A 24,239-nucleotide genomic window follows, 5' to 3' on the forward strand; every position below is an offset into this window, starting at 1 on the left:
GACAGCGTACACCCTTCAATGTTAAAAAATGGAAGTTTCCAGTTTCAAATTACCCTCAAAATCCTGTTTGATAGTATTCTTACCTCAAGCAAGTGGCCATTTTCCAACAATGTAGCAATTTTCTTGAGAAAGCCTGGGAAGAAAGATTACACCCCAACAAACAACTATCGCCCAATCACAATAACATCTATATGTGGCAAAATTCTAGAAAGAATAATTGAGCACAGACTTAGAATTCTAACAGAGTCAGAAGGTTGGATACCAGAATACCAACACGGATTTCGTAAAAACAGATCTACCTCTACTTACCTATGTCCAATGTTGATAGAAATTCAACACAATCAAGCATCTAAACAAAAAGTCGCAGGCCTTTTTATCGACCTACAAAAAGCTTTTGACAGTGTATGGCACCAAGGAATGCTGTTCAGAATTTCTGAATTGGGAATAAATGGATCCTTCCTTCAATTAATATCTAATTTCCTCACACGACGAACAATCAGAATTAAAATTAACAACCACATATCACAGCCAAAACAATGCGAAATAGGACTACCGCAAGGAAGCATCTTATCCCCTATACTTTTTATACTTTACACAAGAGACATGCTAAACTCATGGAATGGAACCCCGCTTCAATATGCAGATGATTGTTCAGTTATCTGCTCAAGACCAAATGAAATACTACTACATGAAACAATGGAAAGCAACTGCATGAAGCTCACACACTGGCTAGAACAATGGCGCATGAAAGCAAACTGTTTTAAGACAGATACTATTTGGTTCAACTGCAACCCAAAACAACTTCAAGTCAGCGGAGAAAACATTAGCATTACCAATTCTACTAAAGTTTTAGGTTTAACTCTAGACTCTAATTTAACATTCAACACACAAAGAGAAGAATCAAAAGCGATATTGGCCAAAAAATGGAGACTACTTCTCCCGTTCATCAATGCAGGATTAAAGCCACACTATTCTAAAAGGATACTAGAATCAACCATAATGCCGAAAGTGTTTTACAATAGTTTTATATGGGATCAAAAAGCTGACATCTCTCTCCATAGTTGTTTAAAAGACATGCTAGGAGCAAAGACTAATCCCTCAACGGAAGCACTCCACCATATCACAAACATACCTACAGCTGAGTCTTTAAGCTCCAGAGACATATACACATACTGTACAATGGCAATAGGACAAAGATATTTTGCAAAAACTTTGTTATCTACAAAAAGCAAACTTCAGAAAAAAATACATTCCCACATTGTAAGTTTAAATGGTAGAAACACAACTATAGCAGACATGTCAGCAAGTCATTTTAAAAGATCCACTATTCAAAAGCAACTAATTAATGATCGACAACGCCGATGGAAAACTCATCTCATAACAGGACAATGTTCCACTGGTTTATTAAAGGACCTAGCATCAGATCATCTGGAGAAAAACCCTATTCCACTTATATTACCAAGGAGACAAATATCAATTTTAACTGGGCTCTTCACAGGCCACACAACCTTACAATATCACTTATACAAACTCAATTTAACATATACACCAACATGCACATGCCTGGATGAGGACGAAACAGTAGACCATTACCTATACAGATGCAGCAATTACACCAACCTAAGAAAGAAAATATTCCCTAACACTCACAACTATCAACACCTGCTAGAATTTGTACATGAAAGCGGCCGATTCAATTGAAAGCATAATTAACCCACTGCAGATAAACCATAGAAGTAAACATCAATGATACTTACCCAGACAGATGGTACAGACCATATTATAGTCATTCAATTATTAATAACAATCAATCTTGCCACAATCAATACTCATAGAGGATCTATTCTTCAGACCTGAACCCTTGTATATAGTACATATCAATCAATTTATCTTTGTATAAGCTATCCTGCATTACTTATTTGAAGTCATCCTCTCATGTAAATTTTCTTTTAACTTTTACACAAATAATCTCAAACTAAATATGAATTGTTCACTACTATCTTGCATTCAGGATTCTTCTACAGTTTCCGTTTTATTGGATAATATGCCTGCAAATAGAGGCTTTTTGTTATTTTGTTATCAGCAAAATAAAAGATTACTAACTAACTAATTTTTGCGTGAAATCCGTTATGATTACCATTGGAGCGACCGACATAACATCGCGGCCAAGCCGCGTAGACGGAAGAGAACAACTCCCTATAAGTGCAGCTGATGCATCAGGTGCAGTACGTCTTGTGACAAGCTGTTGTTGCTCGCCGCTCGACGGGGGGACAACTACGCAAAAACAACAGCTTGTCAAGACAGGCTACATATACCGTAACTACGAAGAAGGTAGTCCGAGATCGCGTTTAGAATTTGATAATACTGAGACTTGTTAGACCATTCTTCGGTAACGTAATTATGGCGCTTTAAAGGCGCGGTCACACAAGCGCCGAACCGAACTAAATGACGCAAAACGACGTCGCTCTCAGCTGTAAAAAGTTCGGCCGAGGACATTTGGTCAGATCTAAAAAAGATAACGATTTGTGAGTTTCTAGTCGCAATTCCTAACTTGGTTGCGGAATGTACACAGAAATAAATTTTGGCGCCTACAATATAACTGCACGTTGACAAGGTCGTTTCTACGGAACTACAAAACTGCTAATGCTAATTGTACTGCCTAGTTGTCGTAGGCTGTTGTTGTAAATGGTTTTTAGTATACTCTTGAATACGGCTGGTACATTGATACTATTATTATTACAAACTATTACGTATGTACTACATTGCAAAGCGGTTATTTTACATGACTATAGCAGGTTTTGGCTTGCCCACAAAACAATTATACTTTTTCTTCTAATTACAATACAAATTAGAACCTGACTTTTCAGCAATTATTAGCTTGACCACCTAACAGTTATATTTCTATTAAATACATGTTAGAACCTGACTTTTCAGCAATTATTAGCCTAGCTACAAAACAGTTATATTTTTATTAAATCCATGTTAGAACCTGACTTTTCAGCAATTATTAGCCTAGCTACAAAACAGTTATTTTCCTATTAAATACATGTTAGAACCTAACTTTTCAGCAATTATTAGCCTGGCTACAAAACAGTTATCTTATTTCAACTTCATGGACTTGAACAGCAAGTATTAGCTTGGCTACATAAAAGTTTTATGACTTCATACAAACTAAAGCTTAGAGTTATGAGAAGGTATTATCATTGTATGTTGTATGTAAAAGTTATATTTTATTTAGATTTACATAGCATCTCTCAACGAAATAAAATATGTACCAAATAGAAAAACCGTTGAAAAAGTTAAATACACCAAGTTGCAAAATTGTATAAAGAAAAAGTACACACTGAGTATAGCTGAGTACACACTGCCTTGATGCATATTCCACTAATGCAAACAAATTGAGTAGAAATACAGAATGGCTGAACTATATAAATATATGCAACATAAAAGTTAATAACATAGTAGTTACTACTGGATCAGGGCATCAAATAACAGGTAATACACAATAATAGTCTGGTGTGAACAAACAATAAAATTTTGTTTTAACCCATTCAGGACTGTTCCCGATCACTTCGGGAAGAGTTGTGCCCTCCAGGGCCCATTCCCGAAGTCTTCGGGTTAAACTTTGATTTGCTCTATTGCTTAGCTGTTTAGGTACATCGGTTTTATTCATTCACCAAACAAAATTTAAGAGTCTGGGCATCATTTTGATACCAAATATGTGATTGGACAAGAAAGTTTTAACTAACAAATTATGTGATAGATATCAACTGTTTTGAAAATTTGTTGATCGCCCTTTTGGAAAAGGTTTATCCGAACGATGGCAAAATTTTTAAGTGAATTAGATGTGGTAATCAGCTCAGGGGAAGAAAATAGCAACAAAAGTAATGTTCAAGAAGCAAATGAGAATTTTCTGATGGAAGAAGGTAAGTTTTATGTGGCTATTTATAGAATTTTACCGAAAAAAAAACGATAAAAAGCCGAAATTTTTCTTGTGAATTTCTAACAAACTTTATTCTAACAGTGTAAGATATAGATTTTTTCATGATACACATGATTATAACATTTTCAATCCAATAAACTTTAGATCTTTTTGCAGCATGAACTCATCACTCTATTACCCCATAATAAACAATAGTTTTATGATTTCCTTGTAGAACTACAAGATAATAAAAATTTCTTATTTCATTTATATCCAATTGTTCAACCCACAATTAGTCAAGCATATAGTTCTCAACCTCAACATCTACTATAAACTAGCCCCAACCTCTAGGCTCTAATATTGGTTGATAGGGGACACTTACCACAGTAATCATCTTCATGACTTTCTGTGTTTATATCTACAGTATCAAAAAATATTTGCAATTTGTATTACCAATTGTTAGCTGCAGTAGACTACTTATTTTCAATTTGTTATCAGGTGTTTACCCTGAAAAGCTACTAAAGCACAATTTTTTTCTAGGCTGTACGAGAAGTTTGAAAGCAAATAGGTTGCTTACTACCGATCATATTTACTACATGAAGGTGAAGACAGTCAAGGGCTTGTGAGTGATGATGCCGTTGATGATGAGCCTAGGGCTTCAACACCAATATCTGATGAATACTGCATCAACTAACTTATAATGGCAGCAAATATGCATGTGTAGTTGGCTTCAAATAACTCTCACCGTGTCATCATTTTTTTATGAACACACCCATATTATACATGTATATATTGTTTCGTTTTCATGCATATTCATTTTAACTGTATTTTTTACAATATATTTTACTGTATTTTTACACCTATTTTTTTTGCTGGTGATTGATTGTCTGTTAGCTGGTAACTTGAGTATCTTTTTTATGCATAATATATTCATAATAACCTTTGCAATGCATTTCAATATAAATTAACAAATTGTTTGATTATATAATTGATAAAACTGTCAGTGACGTAGTGTTGGTTAGAAGCTAGTAACACCTGTTCTATTGCTCGGAATTGAGAAATCTTTTTTTTTATTTGCTGCTGATAAAGTTTGCTATCAATCTAACATAGGTCCAACAATGTCAGTACCAAAAAGCTGCTTGTGAGCTGCTCTGAAACATAAAAAAACAATTTTGATCAAAAAAAAGTTCACAGAATTATTAGAAATTGGGGTCAGTAGAATTTGTAAAGGTGCACAAGAATTTATATCAAATTGCAGCCCGGAATGTCTTTGTTAAGCTGCAAAAAACAAATCAAGATTATTTTGAAAAGAACTCTAGTTATACTCAATTTTGTGTAGCTCTATTTTAATTGTAAGGCTAGTGAAAAATTAATTAGGCTGGGGGAGCAGTCAACCATTAACTAATTAGTCCTGAATGGGTTAAAACATATTGAAGATATGCCAGTTATCCGCATACATGTGTATATTGGGAAGCATAACAGGAAAACATATGTTTAGCTATGCGTAATGGATTTTTCCATACCATAATATGCTGGAGATGGCCTACTATTTTCATCTTCTGGAGTCAACTTCTTACGCCATGACTCATAAGCTTCTAGTACAGCTGGACTCAGTCTAATAAGTTGCTGACTAATGACCTGATAGTCAGAGCTACTCTCTTTAAAATAATATAAAATGGTCTCATTTACCATCTGAATACCATCATACATTCCATATATATGCTCCTGTCGACAATGTTCGTAATCTTCGGCTGGAACTACATTAAATACACCATAACTAGTATGGTGTGTTTTATAGCGCTTCAGGTACTTGATTTTATAATACATAAGCTGAGCATCTAGTGAGACAGCAGGAAATTCCACAGGGTTTTCTGTAAGCTCCTTGCCATTCCAGTTGGTAGCTTCATGATCTTTTGTTGTCATGAAACACTTCACTGCTCCTTCTCTGGTGGATTCTTCATTGGCTATTACACAAATAAATAGAAAACGTTACAGAATACTTCACAAAGTTTTGATCTAGTTAACCTTTTGCTTACGAAATCCGTAAAAGCCCGGAATATGAGCATTGTCTCAGCGTACGAAAATCCCGAAAAAATTCGGCCTTCGACAGACCTTTTTTAAAATATATTATTTATTAAAAAAACAGCATTAAAAGTTAAAAATTGTAATTTGATCAATTTCCGTTGGCTTTGTAATACTGTTTTGAGGCTATAAATAATATCTAATACGCATGTGCAAGCGATACACTTTGCCAAGATGTGATCTTTTATGGAAATCTATTCATCATGAACGCATGCGGTTGTTCAAGCTCTGCTAAAAAGTTCGTTTAGAGGAAGACATTGACTGGTTTGGAGGTGAAGAAGAGGATATCAGGTCGGAAGAATGGGGGGAAGACGATGAAAGTGAAAAATAAGATCAACAGGGTGAATAGGATTGCGAAAGTGAGGGTGAAACAGCCGGCGATGAAACCGAGAGTATTTACGGTTTTCAAAGAGGAGCTGACTTAAAATCAAAAAAAGTACATTTTGCTGACAGTTTGGCAGGAGTAAGTTCGAATTTTTAAACAGGTAAGTATTTTTAATATTTAAAGCTTTTAATAACATCAGCCATTATAAATTTTATATTTAACGAAACGAATAAATATGGCCTCCAAAAACATTGAGATGCTTCGGAGCCTGTTGATGGTAAAGATATTTGGCGAGTTATTTATTTAGTTTTGCATATAAGTATTTTCAAAAAGCCTACTCTGTTGTCTTACTGGTCCACAATCCTTTATTATCTATGCTGATTTTTAATAAAATTAAAAATAGAAAGAGAAATAGAAGCAAGTTTACTTTCTACTGTGCATTTTGCTGATGATTTCGAGCAGCCTGCTAGCAATAAATCTTTCAAGTTAGAAGATGTTTTTGCCATGATATGCGACAGGTTATATTTTGTTTTGCTGCCTGGTAAATTCATATCTATAGATAAAAGCTTGCTGGCTTGGAAAGGACGACTTGGACAACCAGTTTCTTTGCAAACTCGTGCAAACATATGACATCGTGCAGATGCTTATCATGAACCATTTTCACAGAGCTTTTGCTTCCAAAAATGTATTTGTTATCGATGTTTTATGATAGAAAAGTGGCAATTTTGACACATCACAATTTTGATAGAAATATTCACAGACGAATAAATTTGCAGGAACGATTTGCAGGGAATAAATCGCTGCCTGTTGAGAAATTTCTAAGCTTTCAAATGCATATTCATTTATGTAACTACCAGAATTATGATGTAAGTTACTGCAGTTTTTATGCAGTCATGTTGAAAGCTTAAATCGTCCTAGTAACTGCTTCCGTACGCTGGTATTTTTCCGGCCGTAAGCATGCTGTAGCCAAAGGGTTAAGAACATGCATTAGATATATATAAAGCGGGTAATGTCTGTAGATACTAACACTATATTATTTAAAGATATCAGAATAGTATTTTCATGCTCTAGATTGGTGAACACAGTAAAATAATTTTTATGTATTAACATGATACAAATATAAAACTTGTTAGCTTATATGTGGCTTACATCTTCAACCTACCTGCTTCAATAGAGAGCTTGATATCCACCAATGCTCGACCATCTTCCTAACATAAATAAAGACAACTGGTTAAAAACGAAATTCAATGCAAAAATGTTAAAAATTTGTTAGTTCAGGTTGAGAAAATTAAACCAAATAAGTGAGGAAGTATCTTAACATATATTTACATACAAGATATACAGATGTGCTAAATCTGATGAGAATCGTTATTGTTTTACATACCTTTATACTTGCCAATAATTCTTTACGGTATGTGGAAGAATTTAAAGACATATCACCATCTTTTCTATTTTCTAGCTCAAACGATTCAACATATCGTTGCGCATGCTGAAAATATTAATAAAATTATAAAAATAGAGATTCTTAAAATTATTCTTTAATAAGCTTACAAAAAAAATATGCCGAATATCTAGAAAGTTCAAAATTATTGCATAACCCCCTATAAGGAATCACACTAATTTTGCTGAAAAAACATTGCGATTAACAGTGAAAATTGACAGAATAGGACTAAGTAATAGTTAATGTGTAGATGAATAATCCAACCAGACGTTGTCTACTGATAATTGTTGAAGTCTTGAGACCTCTACGAATGAGAGTGTCACTCACCTTGATAACATACAGTCCAAAGCTTACACAATCTTTCTGTTGCATAGCCGCCATCTCACTATCTGTCACAGCATAATCAGCAAACCTTTCATCAACAGAAACAAGCTTCCTGCAAATATTGTTGCTAACAGTGAGTTTTTGGATTAAACCATTCATGCTAGAATGCAAAGGCAATAACTGTTGCTTTTTGTAAGATTTATCGACAAACCTAGTGAAGTATTTCATGCTCACCTTTTTTCAATAGTCTGTTGTCCTTTGTAAGAAAGAGAGTCCATTAAATGAATTTTCCTCAGTTTCCTATCTACCAGTTGCAAACAGAGTACCATATATAACTTGTATATAAAGCTATGCAAACTAATGCAAGTTGCATGTTATAGATACACGCAGAGCAAGTATTCTCGGGCCTAAAAAACAGTAATCTTATTCAAGTTACACGCTATATAAAAGATGTGCTGTTTTAAATTTTTAAAACAATTATAATAACTATGCACAGCCATGCAACACTAATTGTTCTCAAAATTAATATCAAGACATAGTATTTTAGTATAAAAGTGCAGCATAAGAATACTAACCATTAGGGAGTAGTGACTGCTCAGAATCATGTCTTGGTACTATAACAATGTCAGCAGGCTGGTCTAATGCGTTAGTGAGACTATCATGGATTAGTAGAGCATGAAACTGAAAATAAACATTTGATAAAGATAAAAAAAGTTAACGAATACTACAATATGGCAAGATCTTTTCTGCTTCGTTAAAAGAAATCATCAACAAAGAAATATATCAACAAAATATATATTTTGTTGATGTAAAAAACAAAATATATATTTTGTTGATGTAACAAAAATTATGATAAAACTAATTCCATGATGAACTTTTACCGCTGATTAAATGAAATAGAGATATGTTGACAGCATCACGTCACATCAACTTAAGATCACAACCTCAGAAAGACTTTCTTGATTGCTGATTTCGACTTGGAAATCGTCAGTTTTATGCCAACATATACCACCTAAAATAAGTAAAACAAAATCTACAACTTAGTCCAATATTTCGAAGGAAAATTACAATTAGAGATTTAACAGACTGCACTAAAAGACACTGTTGCAACACAAACTGTCATCAAGAATATAGTTGCTTATAAAACACTTGTCTAGGATCTATTTTTATCGGCGTAACATTTTATTAAGAGCCGTGAATCTTAGTATTTTTCAATGTACTGTATTGTTTTTATCACTCTTTTATATATATATACCTTATATTTCTAGTATCTAGAATAAATCTAGGCATTTCCAGCACCAGCAAAACACCAGTAACCATTATTTAATGCCAGTATTCATTCTTAATTTTCAAGAAGAAGAGTTTTGACTGCAAGCATGCAGCGCGATACTGGCCCCACGATGCCGCTTGCTTTAGAAATGCAAAAAAGAAATAAATATTGCCCGCTAGATCAGGACGTTTAACACTGATGTCAAAGGCTTCTTTTAAAAGTTATACAAAACAATTTTCTTACGTCCATGGTACTATTGATTACATATAATCGCCAACACAGCTACACAGTTTTCAAACCGAGCTAGGAACTGCGGACTAGAAACTCACAAATCGTCATCTTTTTTAGATTGGACCATAATATTTCTGGCCAAAACGAACCATTTGGGTGCTGCTCGAAAATTCTTGGCCGAACCCTTGCTCTTATTGGCTGGTTAAAATTCTAGAATTCTAGCGAGCATGCGTCACATTTCTCCTTGCGTGCGTGTGAGCAAGTTAATTAAATAAGAAATGGGTCGATACTTTTATTTCGTTAAATAAACGACATGAAGCAATTTACGACAAGATTCATCCGGACTTGTGATTGTGTTGCATAAATGTAAGATGTTGCACTTAAATTTTGCATAAATGTAAGAGAACGGTTGTGATTTTCTTTTGTGTAGAATAACAGTAATGTGTCACATTCATCCTGATGAAATATTCATCCTGTTGACTGATTTATTTATGTAAAACCACAGTACTATGATAAAGACTGTTTTTATTTGTTATGTACTCAGCATAGAAAAACATTCATATGTTAATAAGAAAATATAATTATGTTGATGGAAAGGCTTGGCAAAATCTTTATAGCGAGTGATTTATATTGAGCAGCTGAACGATCTTCTGATAAATCTGCTGTGTAATTATAATTTATAATTGTTCCTCAAAGTTCATTGTTTACAATAGAAATATTTAACTCAAATACATAAAAACTACCAGTGAAACCGTGTCCTGTCTCTATACGTATGGTATCTAAGAAGCGAAGTGACTTCGGATGCCGTGTGACATGTGCCACGAACCAGCCTCCGAACCGATCCTGCGTCGGTTCGGTGCTCGTGTGACCACGCCTTAAAGGTTGACTTGCAATAAAATTCACATTACAGTTATTTGGTATCAAAAGATCCACCATGTCTTACTGTGTTGTGGTGTAGGTGCCAAATATGTGGAAATGTGATTATAAGGTCTTAAAAGCTCAAAAACGAACAGAAAATCACAGCCACACGAGACCGCCGTAGTTTGGATTCGTTTTCCAAAACGGCTAAAATGTGACGTAGTAGTGCAAGATGGTTTCTGTTTACACTTTCATGCATCCTTATTCGTCAAAATATTTTCACAAATATACTTCACACTTGCAATAAAAACCATGTCTATTGTTCTTACGCGTCTATTTCATCGGCATCGTAATGCTGCAACTTTGAGCACTGATATCTCAAAACCTACCATAAAAATATGTTTAATTTTTTGATCTTAGCTTGAACGATTGCATATCATCCTCTGATAAACATGATGAGCCTTTTGGCCCGCTGTGATGGTCGGAAAATGCTGTAGAAATTGTTCGCGCCATATTGCGGGAATTGTAAGTCACATGATCAGATAATGTTAGTTTCAGTTCAAGTTTGATCTATCGCAAATAGCAAAAACGCTTTCTCGTATTAAACTTGTTAATTTCAATTCGTCATAATGTCTAACCCGCCACATCGTGTTTGTGCAGCTGCCAAGCTGAGAAGCACCTTTTTTTGGCCAAGAGCAGAGAAAATACCAGACCTTCACCGGGCGTGGAGCAACTGGGTAAAGCTGGATGTGACAAACTTTATTTATTCGCCGCCTTACTCTTACCTTTGTTTTCGCCATTTCAAAGACGGCATGTTTTCTAACCTGTTTGCATACTCCACATGTCACCAAACACGTGAGTAATTTATTTTATGAACTACTTGTATTAGTAGAGTAACTCGGGTTATTTTCTAGTATTCTCCTAATACTACTGTATTAATCTATATTTAATGTAACAATATTAATGTCATTTAATTGTAATATGATATTATTAGTATTTTATTTTTTAATTACGTGTAGTATTCTTATTATAATAACAAAACTAATTCATACTGCATATCTATCGGTAAAAAGTAATATATTAATCTATAATTGATAAAATAATGTTATAAGTTTCACGATTAATTTCGTCAAATTTCTTAACCCCACTCACTTATAGATATGTTATATACAATAGTTATTGTCATTTTCTGGTATCATCGTTAATAGCATATTAATATTATTATTAATAATATAATATATAATAATAATATATAATATAATAATATTATTATTCTTAGTATTGGATGAAGAGTTTGTGCCAACCACTGAAGACTGGGAAGAGTTTGAGCGATATGTTGGCCAGCGTCAAACGCTCTCCAATTACATGTAAGATAGAGCTGAACTTAACCAAACTTGACAAAATATAAAAACTATCCATAGAGCTATTACTCACATTTTTATGTTTACAATATCATGGATTCTGATAAGGTTTTGTGAAATCTGTATCATGATTGCATGGCTATATATTTATTCTTTTTCTGATCAAGCAAATATGATATAATAACAGGAAATTATGTTGTACAAATCTTATTGAAAGTCAACTATTGTGTTGTGATTTCAGACCCGAATCCTCTTTCAAATAGGAGAAAATAATAGTAAGTGTGACAGCACTCCAGCGACTATTTCACTGTCACGCCTGCGCCCTCCCCTGCTCATTCACGATGGTGCGAGAAGGCAGATGGGTAGAGTTCAAGGTTACATGTGCCTCCTGTCACCAATCGTACACTTGGGAAACAACTGCCAGGGTGAACAGAGCTCACGTCATCAACCCACTGCTGGCAGCTGCATCACTCTTTTCTGGCGGATGCCTTACGCAGAACCTCCGTTTTCTGTCGCTCCTGAACATCGCGATACCAAGCCACAGCATTTGCCTCTACCAAAAAAGAGAATACTTACATGGTGTGAGTGTTAATATTTACCCATAAACTTGGAAAATGTGAGTAAAAGCTTGGCACACTAATTGAATAACGACATTTAAAAACAATTTTTTTCTTGAAATGAAAATATGTCATCCTTCAAGCAAAATATATTATAATTTAAGTTTCTGATTCTTCATCATAATATAGCACAAAAAGAGGGAAGAGCATTCTACATTCTTAGACCAATGATAATGATACAAATTAATCTTGTATAAAGAAGTTTTACAATGTTTTGCAATGTAGTGCTGAGCAGTACACCCTGCATAACGAGGGATTGATGGCAGCAATCGATTGGGAGCTTGATTTGGCAGGTGACGGTAGATGCGATAGTCCGGGGCATTTCGCACTATACGGGGCCTACACTATGATGGATCAGGGCTGCAGTTTAATAGTCAGCAGCCATTTTGTCAAGGTAAAACTTTGACAGTTTTTACTTCACAGCCTGACAAAAATCCAATTTTTTTAGTAGTTATCAATACATAAACATGAAGTTGCTGATCTAGCTAAATAATGCATTCAAGTAATGTGAAAGTGATTGTTGGTCGTAACTTTCTTTACTTTGCAGTCAACGGAGGCCACCAGCTCTAACGCCATGGAGCTGGAAGGCTTCAAGCGATGCCAGTCCGATCTAATTTTCCACGGCCTGAGAGTAAGGTCCATTACAACAGATGTTGTTATAAAGGTTGTATGCATACCGCAAGCTTGTGTTTTGGCTTATGCCTCAAATTCGTCGCGGTGAGCGACGGCCTCTACCTGCCTGCTTGGTGTCTAAGATTTGGGCTCTTTTCCCACCAACGGATGATGAAGAAAAGTTTGCAGACTATGTGTTCAAGGGCTTCGGCTATGCTAGTCTGCAAACTCTTCTTCATCATCCGTTGGTGGGAAAAGAGCCCAAATCTTAGACACCAAGCAGGCAGGTAGAGGCCGTCGCTCACCGCGACAAATTTGCGGCATAAGCCAAAACACAAGATTGCGGTATGCACACAACCTTTTCCAAGCATTTGGCGATGGCTCTCAAAATGGGAATAGATTATCTACCAAAAAATTATTGAAAAACAATAATTGCTGATCATCAAAATAATCTCCATCTTTATATAATAAAATCATAAAACTAATACACTCTCTACTGTAGTAAGTGTACAAGCCAAATATAACAGTTCTCCTTGTGTTCCACAAGTTCAGAATATGTGTGTTCAACCGATGCATTAAATATGTAACACAAGAATTATAGATAATGCTTGACACATTAGCATAGCTTTGGTGTTGTTTGCATTACATGAAAATCCAACTCACTATGATATCGCAGGTAATTATTCACGCAACTCAAGGGGTGCAAGCGCCACAAGTTCGTCCACACCAGGATGCATACACAGGCATTCATGCTCCCTGCAGTCATGGAGACGATGCGCAAACTCAGCATCATGGCAGCACAAACATTCAGGTAGAGATGGCATGTCTTGACAGCGCTTGCAGACACACCACTCTGTAGCGGGTGGTATTAGCTCCTAAAGAAATGAACAGATATGTCTATGCAACCATAGCTAATACATCAGGTCGATGTTATCCAACAGTATATCAGTGCAGCACTAGATTTAAATATTAAAATTGTTAATGTTGTCATTCGAGAAAAATATGTAATTATTTTTTCGCAATCTGAAGCGATAATTATCATCATTAACATCATATACATATAATAATATTCGTTCTATCACTCTCTAGCTAAAACTATTACTACTAGCTGGCTTGGCACATAAGAGCTGGCTAGTGGCAGTGTTTACTTGCTGGGAGGTTTGATTCTGCTGAGAATTTTCTTCAGATAAAGCGTCAGGCTCGAAACGCCAGGGTCTTAACTTTTCAGAATTTGACATTTTTAATGATCGCAACTCAGAGAAGTACACATACGTTGAATTGTCGGATGGAATGGCTAAACTGAAACTGTAAAGTAGCGAGCATTTATGTTTGATACGGGGTCTTAGGTAAAACCCGAAGTGTTTGTCATAAACTTTTGCTACAATAAGTTTTATATTGAGATTTTTATTGGCCTTTCAATTAATGCGAGAACATCACGTGACAAGACGATAACCCAAATCTGCGGATAAGTCATCGAAATCAAGAGATTCCAATCTACGGCGGCTTTTCGTTTTTGAGCTTTTAAGAGCTTGTAATCACATTTCCACATATTTGGCACCTACAACACAACAGAGTAAGACATGGGGAATCTTTTGATACCAAATAACTGTGATGTGAATTCTGATCAAAATAGTTTTTTTTTATTCCCTTTTCATAGCTTTCAACAAAATTAGTTTTGATAACAGCATGCAGATTGTTATCCTTATAGTCAAATTTATTTTCTTAAGAAAGATGGTACAAAGGTTTCGGCTATGTAATAACTATGATACCTGTACTTTTAAACCTAGTGAGTTTAATATACAGTGTTAACTTCATGAAAATTAAATCGTATTTTATGTTTCGTTTAAAGTTGTTGTGCCGAAAATCACCAGAAGTAAGCAATAGCAATAATGATAGAGCTAGTTATCATTCTGCTGTGTTTATTTTCTTGGTGTTTTGAATTTTAGCAGCCTTTCCTTCTATTAAATTTTACAGTTTACTGAATTTGTTGGAAATTTAATAAATAATTAGTTTCACTTTTTAAAAAATTTTTGGCTACAAAATTTAACTAACATGATTTGTCACAATGCACTACTAAAGATAAAAAATATTTTATTGTGGCACTATAATTTAACTTTATGTGCTTTTATAAATGCTATGTTTACCAATTGTCTAGAACCTTTGAGTTGCTAAAAGTTTAAACGCTTGTCCAACAAGTAGATATTCAGCATTTAAGTCATAGCACTGTTTATTGTCGAATATTGACTAGTAGTTGACAGTAATATATAAAAAAGCTAGTCACTTATGACAGCATACATGTACATAGATAATAAGGCAACAGGTGTAAGATTTCATTCAACTGATTATGTATGATACCTTAGCAACCAAATTAGTTACCATTAATTTAGAGTTTTTACAAATTCTGTATTTCAGGATAAGAACAAAGTCAGAGCTATGATACAGACTTGATCAACTAACTTCCAGAGAGTGAACATGTTACTAAAATATTTATGAATGTATGATGAGAATAGTGGAAGCGAATGTCAGCTAGAAAAAAGTTGCATTTATCAAACTCCAAAGCCTCAGAGCCTTTTATAAATCTTCAATTATCCTCACTTCACTCACCCCAATCAACAATGAGCGCCATGACAGAAATGATAAATATTGCACCAAAAGAATAAAATCAGAGCTAAACATACAATTCTGAAAAACTTACCAAATGCATACTATTAATAAGGATATTATAATAAATATGAACATGAGGTCAGATAAGGCCTAAATTATTTGCCTTTGAGAGTTCAGCTGATTTTTTTGCTAATAACCATTGTTGAATTGAGCGCCATCTCTTGGGTGACCTCCATTGAGATGAAAATTCTAATAAAATGTTATGATGAACTTGTACCCTGTAAATATTGAAAGGGAGTTCTAGTTTTATTATCGAATGGATACAGAACGATGGAGACACAACATGTTCTATTACCATTGTGAAAGGCAAACCATTCTGTTTTGTTTAAACGTAAATGCAATTTTCTAACTACCCTTATAAACCAAATCATGTAGTTGTTAACAGTTCACAGAGTTATGCTGCTGACAGCACTTTTGTTCAAACTCAATGAAACACAAATTAAGCTGAGATTGGCATCAACGCAAATTTATGCAAAAGAAATACACAGCCTCAATTCACAATTGCAACAATAATGGAAACCCCTTCACCATTCATTGCTGTGCAACACCTGACGAATAAAAAGCATCAAGTAATTGTCTTATCTTGCATTATAAAAAAGCAAGTAGCCATAACTAGTACAAAACGAACTCCACCAAGCTAGCTAAACCTTTTTTCTAACAGTATAGAGCCAACTAGAAAATAAAATATCTTTTCTACTTTATAGACTCTGCTATCAAATGAAATTTGATAGCAAATCAGTGAAATTTGTCTTGCTCAAGCTGAATTACATAGACAAACTTACCTGCAAATCCCAAATCTATGGCTAGACTAACTCCCAATCTCCATCCACGCATGCCTTTGCGGGCTCCCGCTGTTTGACTTTCCCTATCACCCTAGTTGTAAGACTCACTAACTCTCCGGCGACTGTCAGACCAGCGACACGATTTCTTGGAGACACTCTAAGCAGATGTCTCGGTAAAAGGAAACCTTAAACACCAGTCAAACAAATAGGAATTGAGGAACATGAGGAGGGTTTTGAAAAAACTTTGCCTGGAGACACAAAAAAAATTTGAGATCCGAGCATACAAAAAGAATCTACTGCCAATCTACTCACAAGAACAGCATTTCTCAGTCTTTTTGTCAGATGAAAACAGATTTACAATGGCTGGCTAAAAGTGAGGGTAAAAGGGAGCTTAAATTCAAACCAACAAGAGCTAAGCTAGAAAAAAGTTGATAACTTAAAAATGAGCGCGGCGTAAAAATTAGAGCCAAGTTTAGTATAAGAATAGCACACATTTATATATAGTAAGCTAAATTTAATTAGGTTAAATTTAAAGTTTATGTTATGTTACGTCGCGTCACAAAAAGTAGTCACAAGTACAAATACTCATACCAGGTGAAATCCAAACTGTGCATGTACTACATAAGTGCATTTTTTGGCTTAAAAATAGCCCAAAAATAGGGACTGAAGTTGAAAGATAAACTGAAAATCAGCCAAGATAACTTCAATTTACTCACTTACATAGGAAATAAATACAATATGTTTAGAAAGCAGTTCAAGTGATCTGGTGTTAAATTGTTTGTTTATACACATACTATAAAGGATGGTTCCTATTTGGAAAACTTTCACTGATCGCGAGGGACACAGGTTCCCATTAACCATGAAAAGTGAAGGAATACTGTATTGGATTTGTTTATAAGTCCCCAACACACATCATTGAGCATATCATATAGGTGATTATTCAAAGTTTAAAGATATGTTAAGCAATAAAAAAAATGAGACTTGCATAGACAATTCAATCAAAAATGTTTTACCTTTTTTTAAATTGATAATTTGTAGCAACTTAAAAACCTTTTTGAAAACAGTCATAACTATTTCAAATGTCATGAAATGACCAAATTTAATTAGCATTGACATAAAAAGCTGTAATAATGTTCTGACAGCTTTTTCAAGAGGGAATATAACTCCAAGTCAGTATTTCCAGTGATAATTAATAAAGTAAAATGAGGTTTATCACAAAATCTTGGTTATGCAGACAACTAAATATGCCTCCTTGTATATTTCACTAATTATGTGAAACTATGTATAATTTGTAATACATTTTAACCATAAACAATCAACATTTACAAAGTATTTACAAAAAGATTAAATTCAGAAAAAAAGATGAATCCAATCATAATATTTACTATAATAAGAGTTGTGCCCATTTGTTTGAAGCCATGATCGGAGGTTGGAAAAATATTGCATCAAATGAAATTTGAACTCGCAACATTTACAGCATTTACATGCTACATTTACTGTAGCATGGTAATCCGACATTCATTCATTCTAATGAATGAATGAATGAATGAACGAGTAAATTTGTTATGTTTAATAGAGTTGTGCAGGTATCAACATTTAGGTGCACAAAGCTGAAATTTGTGGGTTCAAATCTCGTAGGAACCAATTTTTTCAACCTTCTAGAGTGGTTGTAGATAGACCTACACTGCTTTTGTTATGGTAAAATGTGTACTGAACTGATTAGGAACTTTAAAATAATTGGCTACTGATAAATTCATTGTGAAGCCAGTATTGACTTAGGATGGGTCATTTCTAAATTGGACACTTATAAAAGTTGTCTTGCCAAACCATTAGTAAAATATCACATACAAAGGAGAATTGGTGTTCATAGAGCTGCAGACACCAGGTAGATAAGACACATTTATGGAATGAAATTTTAACAGCAAACTTAACATAAGCGTATAAGAGAAACAAAAAATTAATTAAACCCACGTTTAACAAATAAAACTGAAACTCAAGTGGTAAAATCAATTTTTTACAAAAATCGACTTCAAACAAGCTTTCTAGAAACAAACAACCCTATATTCCTCAATATAATGAAACAATCTTATCATCAAGCACATTTATAATTAAAATAAACTAGTATTGTCAATTACTTACAGTCTGGCATGGCTTGTGGAACAAAAGTTTTTATTCTAAACACGATGTTGAATAGTACTTAACCCTGACTGCTGGCGTTACACATATAAAGCAGCAAATCATGAACACCAAAACTACACCTCTAATTAGCAACAACTCTTTTGTGCCACTAATTGCCAGCCACCCTTTTGTGCACATTGAACCAATGTATTGCAATCAATCGATTAATCAGAGATCGCGATCGTTCGTCAGAGATCACGCATGCATCTTCGAATTGTTTCTTATGACAGGATTAGTTGATACAAGCGAGTATTCTGGTCGTTAGCAACAACTTAACATGAGCAATCATTGCCTCAATAAACCTTTCTTGTTGCTAGCTGCACCATAATGAATTCAATTCACCCATAATAAAAGTAAAGAATATATACATTACAAAGTATTTATTTTACTAATGGAATACGTGCTAATTTACCTTTTTAACTTAATGTGTTTAAGGATCATGCTTGTATGTCAAGTCTCTCTTTTTTTCAAATCATTTATTATATAAAACAACTAATTGCAATCGGTCCTTTCCTACCCACTGAAAAAACACCATAAACAGGATATTACAGTGCAAATACTTGTTTTCAAATACTGTAATGCACTACCTATGCTCACAAAATAGCAAATATTTATCAAGTAGCTATGATTTAGATTAAAATGTAAAATTGTTTTGTGCAGTTTGTATGGAGTTCGTATTTTTGATGGTAGTGGCCAACGGAGGTGTGAGAGAGACTGGATGACATCATGTTCAGGATGCTCCACTCTTGTGACACTACATAACATAAGCTTTAAATTTAAGTTAAAAGAGTTTATCTTGTTAGTTTAATTACGTTTTAATCTTAAAATAAACTGAATTGTAATTTTGTCATTGTCTTAATTTTTTATCATCTCATGGCGGTTTGGCTTTTTGACCTCACATTCACCATCACTTTTAGCCACAAATTTGAAAACCTTTTCAAACTGATTCAATGAGAAAGATGCAACAATGTTGATCTTGAAAGCAGTTTCTTGCATGGTAGGCCACTTAGAAGTTGCATTGAAAACCATTTCACATTTTCATATTTCATACTTTTCTCGTATCTCAAAACAAAAGTTTCCTCAGAATTTTTCTCATAGCTAAAACTTTTTGTGTTGGGAGACTTGTATGTAGAGTCATGACTGTGTACACCCAACCTAATTTCAACACACCTCTGCACACACCTCACCAAGCTGGCGCTGATTAGTAGATCTCTTATAAAAATAACTTAGCTAAACTTTCACTATGCCAGCTAATGACAAAATAATCTTGGCTATTCAGTTTGCCTGAAGATATTTAGCGGTGCCAGCTGCTGCCATCTTAGTTATCTGTGATACCTGTCAGTAACTTGAAGGCTTTTGTAATGTCTAGCTTAAAGATGCAACTGCGCAAAATTTTGGTTGATTTAAAAAAAAATTATTTTTTGTGTATCAGTTGATATGTTGTTTGTTCGGTTAAACGATTTCATTGTCAAAATATTTTAAGAATAAAATCGACAAAAATTGATCGCGGTAAAAATGCTCAGGCCAAAAAACCATGCTCAGACTTGCCCAAAATGATGTAACGAGTGATACAACCTGCTTGTATCTCTCGCATTCACATCGGCTATTGCGATAAAAGTCTAGTCCGCCACGGCTCTATTGGCATATATTTTATTTTGTGTTTCCTGGTGTTGGCTAGAATAAAATTTTAAATTCAGCTACAGATACATTATTATGAATGTCTCAAACGCCTCAAATACCGTAAGGGAAATGAAAAACTTGTCATATCAGCTTCATCTAAATGATGCGTAAAAATATGATTACTGACTATGAGTTTGCTGGTCTACGGTAATTAGGTCGTCAAATTAACTTATTTTATCGCGGCCTCTGTATCAGCTAAGTTCTCCATTACTACCCACACGGGAAACTAACAACTAAACAAAGTAAGCGTGCCGCCATCTTTGAAAAGAATATGTTCGATAATATGATGAAACTAACTGCATCCCAAATGTCATGTGTACTCAACATTATCTAGTCATTATCAGTATCAATTCGTAATAAAGATTTATTGGTCACATTCGATTAGTTAATTCAAGAACAAAAACAAATGGTTTTTCTGGTTGACCAAAATAGTGAACGCAAAACAACAGCAATTTCGTTGAAATCAATTAACCCGCCGAGTCTGGCAAAAGGATTACTAAAGCCATTAATGCACACCTGGTTGGAGGCTTGTGGACTCACCTGTTTTCACTTGATAGGGTGAAGCATAAAACTTTTTAAATTTAATACTTAATCTATTGAAATTGAGTTGAGCTATGCAGAAGTACCTGCCAATACAGCTCTGATTACACTTCATAAATTCATCTATCAGAGAAGAGTTCGGTACAGATGGCAACTGGGCTATGATATACTCACTATGTTCTGCAAATCATGTTTTGCATTGTCTTCAACAATATTATTATATTATATAATTTTTACGAGCCAAAGATTTTTCAACGCAGCACAAAGTTTTTGTTAAAACCATTCATCCAAGTTGTGGCCATGCACATAATTTCAACTCATATAATAGGACAAATTAATCTACTGCAGCAAACTCAGACTAAACATATTATGGTTGGTGCAGCACAAATTTGTGTATCTCTCTCCCATTTATGGCAGTTTTCCGACATACATGACTGCTCCCCTAGTAAACCACATAAACCTCCTGTAATAATAAAACAAATGTAGTAAACTTAATTCATATACATGTCGTTCTAACCCGTATGTACTGAGAGCTTTCAATTTGAGAGTTAGATAGATTGTGAGTCTAATTTTCAAAATGAATAAATGTTTAACAAAAGCATAAATAAGCAAAGCCAACAATTTGAAACTTTGTTTCTGAGAGTTGAAGATGATCATTGATCAATCGATGTTCCTCACTTTCTACAAGTGAAAAATGAACATAAATTCTAATCATGAATATAAGTTACTAGCCAAAGATGCCAAAGAGAATTTTAAGCTTATGTTATAGCTAGGTAAAACGAGAAAAAATTGTGAAACAATGAAGAAGTTTTGAAATGATGATTCGCGATAGCAAAAAATTATAATTATACTTATTAGTACAGTGCACCCTCAGGATACGATCACCCTGATATATGATTTTTCCACCTTACGAAGTTGAATATGGTGAGACTTTCACCTTGCCATCTGAATTTTATTTCACCATACGAATTCAAGAAAGTTTTCGCCGGATTCCAAATTTGGCAGTCGGTGAGCTTATTATGTACGCCGAAATAATGAACATGCCGAAATGCGATTCACTGAAAACATTTTCACAATGTTTAGAAAGAAGCACGGTGGCCGACTTTTCTCAGAGCGGTATTCCACATAAGAAATTTTGCAAAAAGCAAGAGCAAATATTCATTTTTAGCATTATACTCCATTGTTTTATAGACTTATTTATATTCAGCATACGTTATAACTACAAGTATCAATATTTAATTTGTTAGCTATGGAATCTTAGACCGATACATATGTTACAAGATGATGGAAAAATGATTTCTATGACAACAAACTTGGAGGTCATAAATATATAAGAAGAAGGCGCTCATATTGCTAATATTTCTAAGGAATATGGTCAAGTCAATTAACAATAGCGATTATTGTTATTAAAATCAAGAAATTTGTTTAAGCAAACACAAGGAGCTAAAAACTGACGGCTTGAAGGAGTTTGATGCCATACTCGAGATCAGTATTCAAGTGGAGCAACAATTTAGTAGTAGCAAGGAAGTAGGAGAGACAGAAAAACGTACATCGGCAGAAAAATTTCAATTGTTTAGTTTACTGGTGTGGACTGGGACATAAAAACAATGTTGTACAATGTATGTATAATGTATAGCATTAGTTTATCTTTTGTGTGTGGTGCGTTTTTCATGTTTTATTTTATTTCATGTTTTATTTATTTCATTTTGATTTTATGATTTATTTTTTGTTTAATCATGTCTTTGCAGGGGTGCCTGTTTTCTACTACCTGAATACAAATCACTGTATGTATGTAATTCATATATAACTAACTACTCAAGATAATTGACTCATCCAAATTACTTTCTGGAACTTGCTAAAGCCCTGCCCTTTAGGGTATAAATAGGTATAAACTTTTGCACGTTTGGTTACATTGATTCTTGTGCACATTTCATACAAGACAAACTACTGTACAACCTTCTCTGAATTCTTTTATAAGCGTTAGATCGCTAGCAATTTGCTGCATCGCACCAGCATTCACACTGCACCAGCAAGCATCATCCTCAATAAGTGATCAAGTAAGCTATCTTCTACATTGCACCAAGTGAGCTCATTTTCTTAGAGCACTCTCTGCACTAGCAGGAAAGCTGTGTCTTCCTTTCCATTTTTGTTTTTCATGACCCTAAATTGTTAAACTTTTCTTTCAAAACCAGTCGAAAAAATTTGACAGGATTAAACAACTCCTTTTTGCCTGCCAAAAAAGTCCATTTCATTACGTATTAAATTTATTTTTAAGTGTACTGTAACATAATTAGCATTGATAGGTCTTTGCCTTTTTCCTGCTTTACTCACTTTATGTGCCAGCTCAAGTCACGTTACTCCAATGGTATGTACGTCCTGCATAGTGAATAAAAACTCATTTTTCTTTTTGATGGCCATTAAATGGTCAAGTGTGGAAAAAGTTGCTTTCGATTACTGCATTGCTTGGCCTTTTTCGTTGAATAAGGTTGAAAAAGGTTTTAACCAGACATGGTAAATGTGAAAGTGAAAACAGTAACTGGTGAAGAATAAAATTTTTGTGATATCAAGTTGAAATTCATTAAAATAGTTGAAAAACATACTAGAACTTATTTTCAAGTGTGAGTTTAGTAAGCTAAACTTATTTGAATTAAACTGAAAGTCTATGTTATACGTATATTTTAAAGGTGAGAACTTTTTATTGTATGTACTGCATTTGATATTTTAATGCAGAACATAGCCATTAAAATACACTAAATACAAGGAGTCAATTATTAACAAAAAATCCCAACTCTTACATAAAGTTGAACGATGATGGAGAATCAATATTTTTTACATTTAGATATGTGGGTGTAAATGATATAGAAGGACTAATAAAACAAATTAATGTAAACAAATCTGTAGTTCAGATGGAATATCGGCTCTATTGGTCCTAAAAACTTGTTCCGCTATTGTTACACTATTGTTTTCTTATTAACCAATGTTTAAAAACTGGTATTTTTCCATGTAATTTAAAACATGCTATAGTAACCGCATTATATAAAAAAGGGATGTAAATCTATGTGATAATTATCATCCCATTTCAGTGCTTACAGTTTTTAATAAAATATTTGAAACTTTTGTGAGCAACTAATTGGTATGCTTTTGGGAAAATCCTACCACTTTATCGTCTCAGAAAACAATTATCTACTGCAGATGATGCCCTTGCAAAGTTTAAAAATCAGACTTTACAAGCCTTTAGTGAAAGGAAGTGTGTGTTAGGAATTTTTGTTGATTTCAAAAAGGCTTTTGATAACATTAATCAGACATTCTGACAACAAAACTTGAAAAACTCGGCTTTGACACTACATTTCGT

At 34.1% G+C, this 24,239-nt stretch overlaps 2 protein-coding genes across 2 annotated transcripts in view; both read right to left on the reverse strand.

The window, feature by feature from the left end:
• LOC137399640 (uncharacterized) overlaps nt 1–13,073 on the reverse strand; it is a 35,629-nt gene extending 22,556 nt beyond the window's left edge. Inside the window, exons 1-7 of the mRNA XM_068085823.1 lie at nt 12,972–13,073; nt 8,670–8,775; nt 8,329–8,398; nt 8,098–8,206; nt 7,492–7,537; nt 5,446–5,886; nt 5,051–5,073 (exon numbers count right to left, since the gene is read on the reverse strand). Coding sequence (XP_067941924.1) covers nt 5,051–5,073; nt 5,446–5,886; nt 7,492–7,537; nt 8,098–8,206; nt 8,329–8,398; nt 8,670–8,775; nt 12,972–13,073 — 897 coding nt within the window. The remainder of the gene's footprint in view (nt 1–5,050; nt 5,074–5,445; nt 5,887–7,491; nt 7,538–8,097; nt 8,207–8,328; nt 8,399–8,669; nt 8,776–12,971) is intronic.
• Nucleotides 1–24,239, reverse strand: part of LOC137400858 (uncharacterized) — a 259,198-nt gene that overhangs the window by 223,937 nt on the left and 11,022 nt on the right. The window lies entirely within an intron of this gene.

The sequence above is a fragment of the Watersipora subatra genome, chromosome 7, assembly GCF_963576615.1.
Source record: "Watersipora subatra chromosome 7, tzWatSuba1.1, whole genome shotgun sequence".
Classification (NCBI taxonomy): Eukaryota; Metazoa; Bryozoa; class Gymnolaemata; order Cheilostomatida; family Watersiporidae; genus Watersipora; species Watersipora subatra.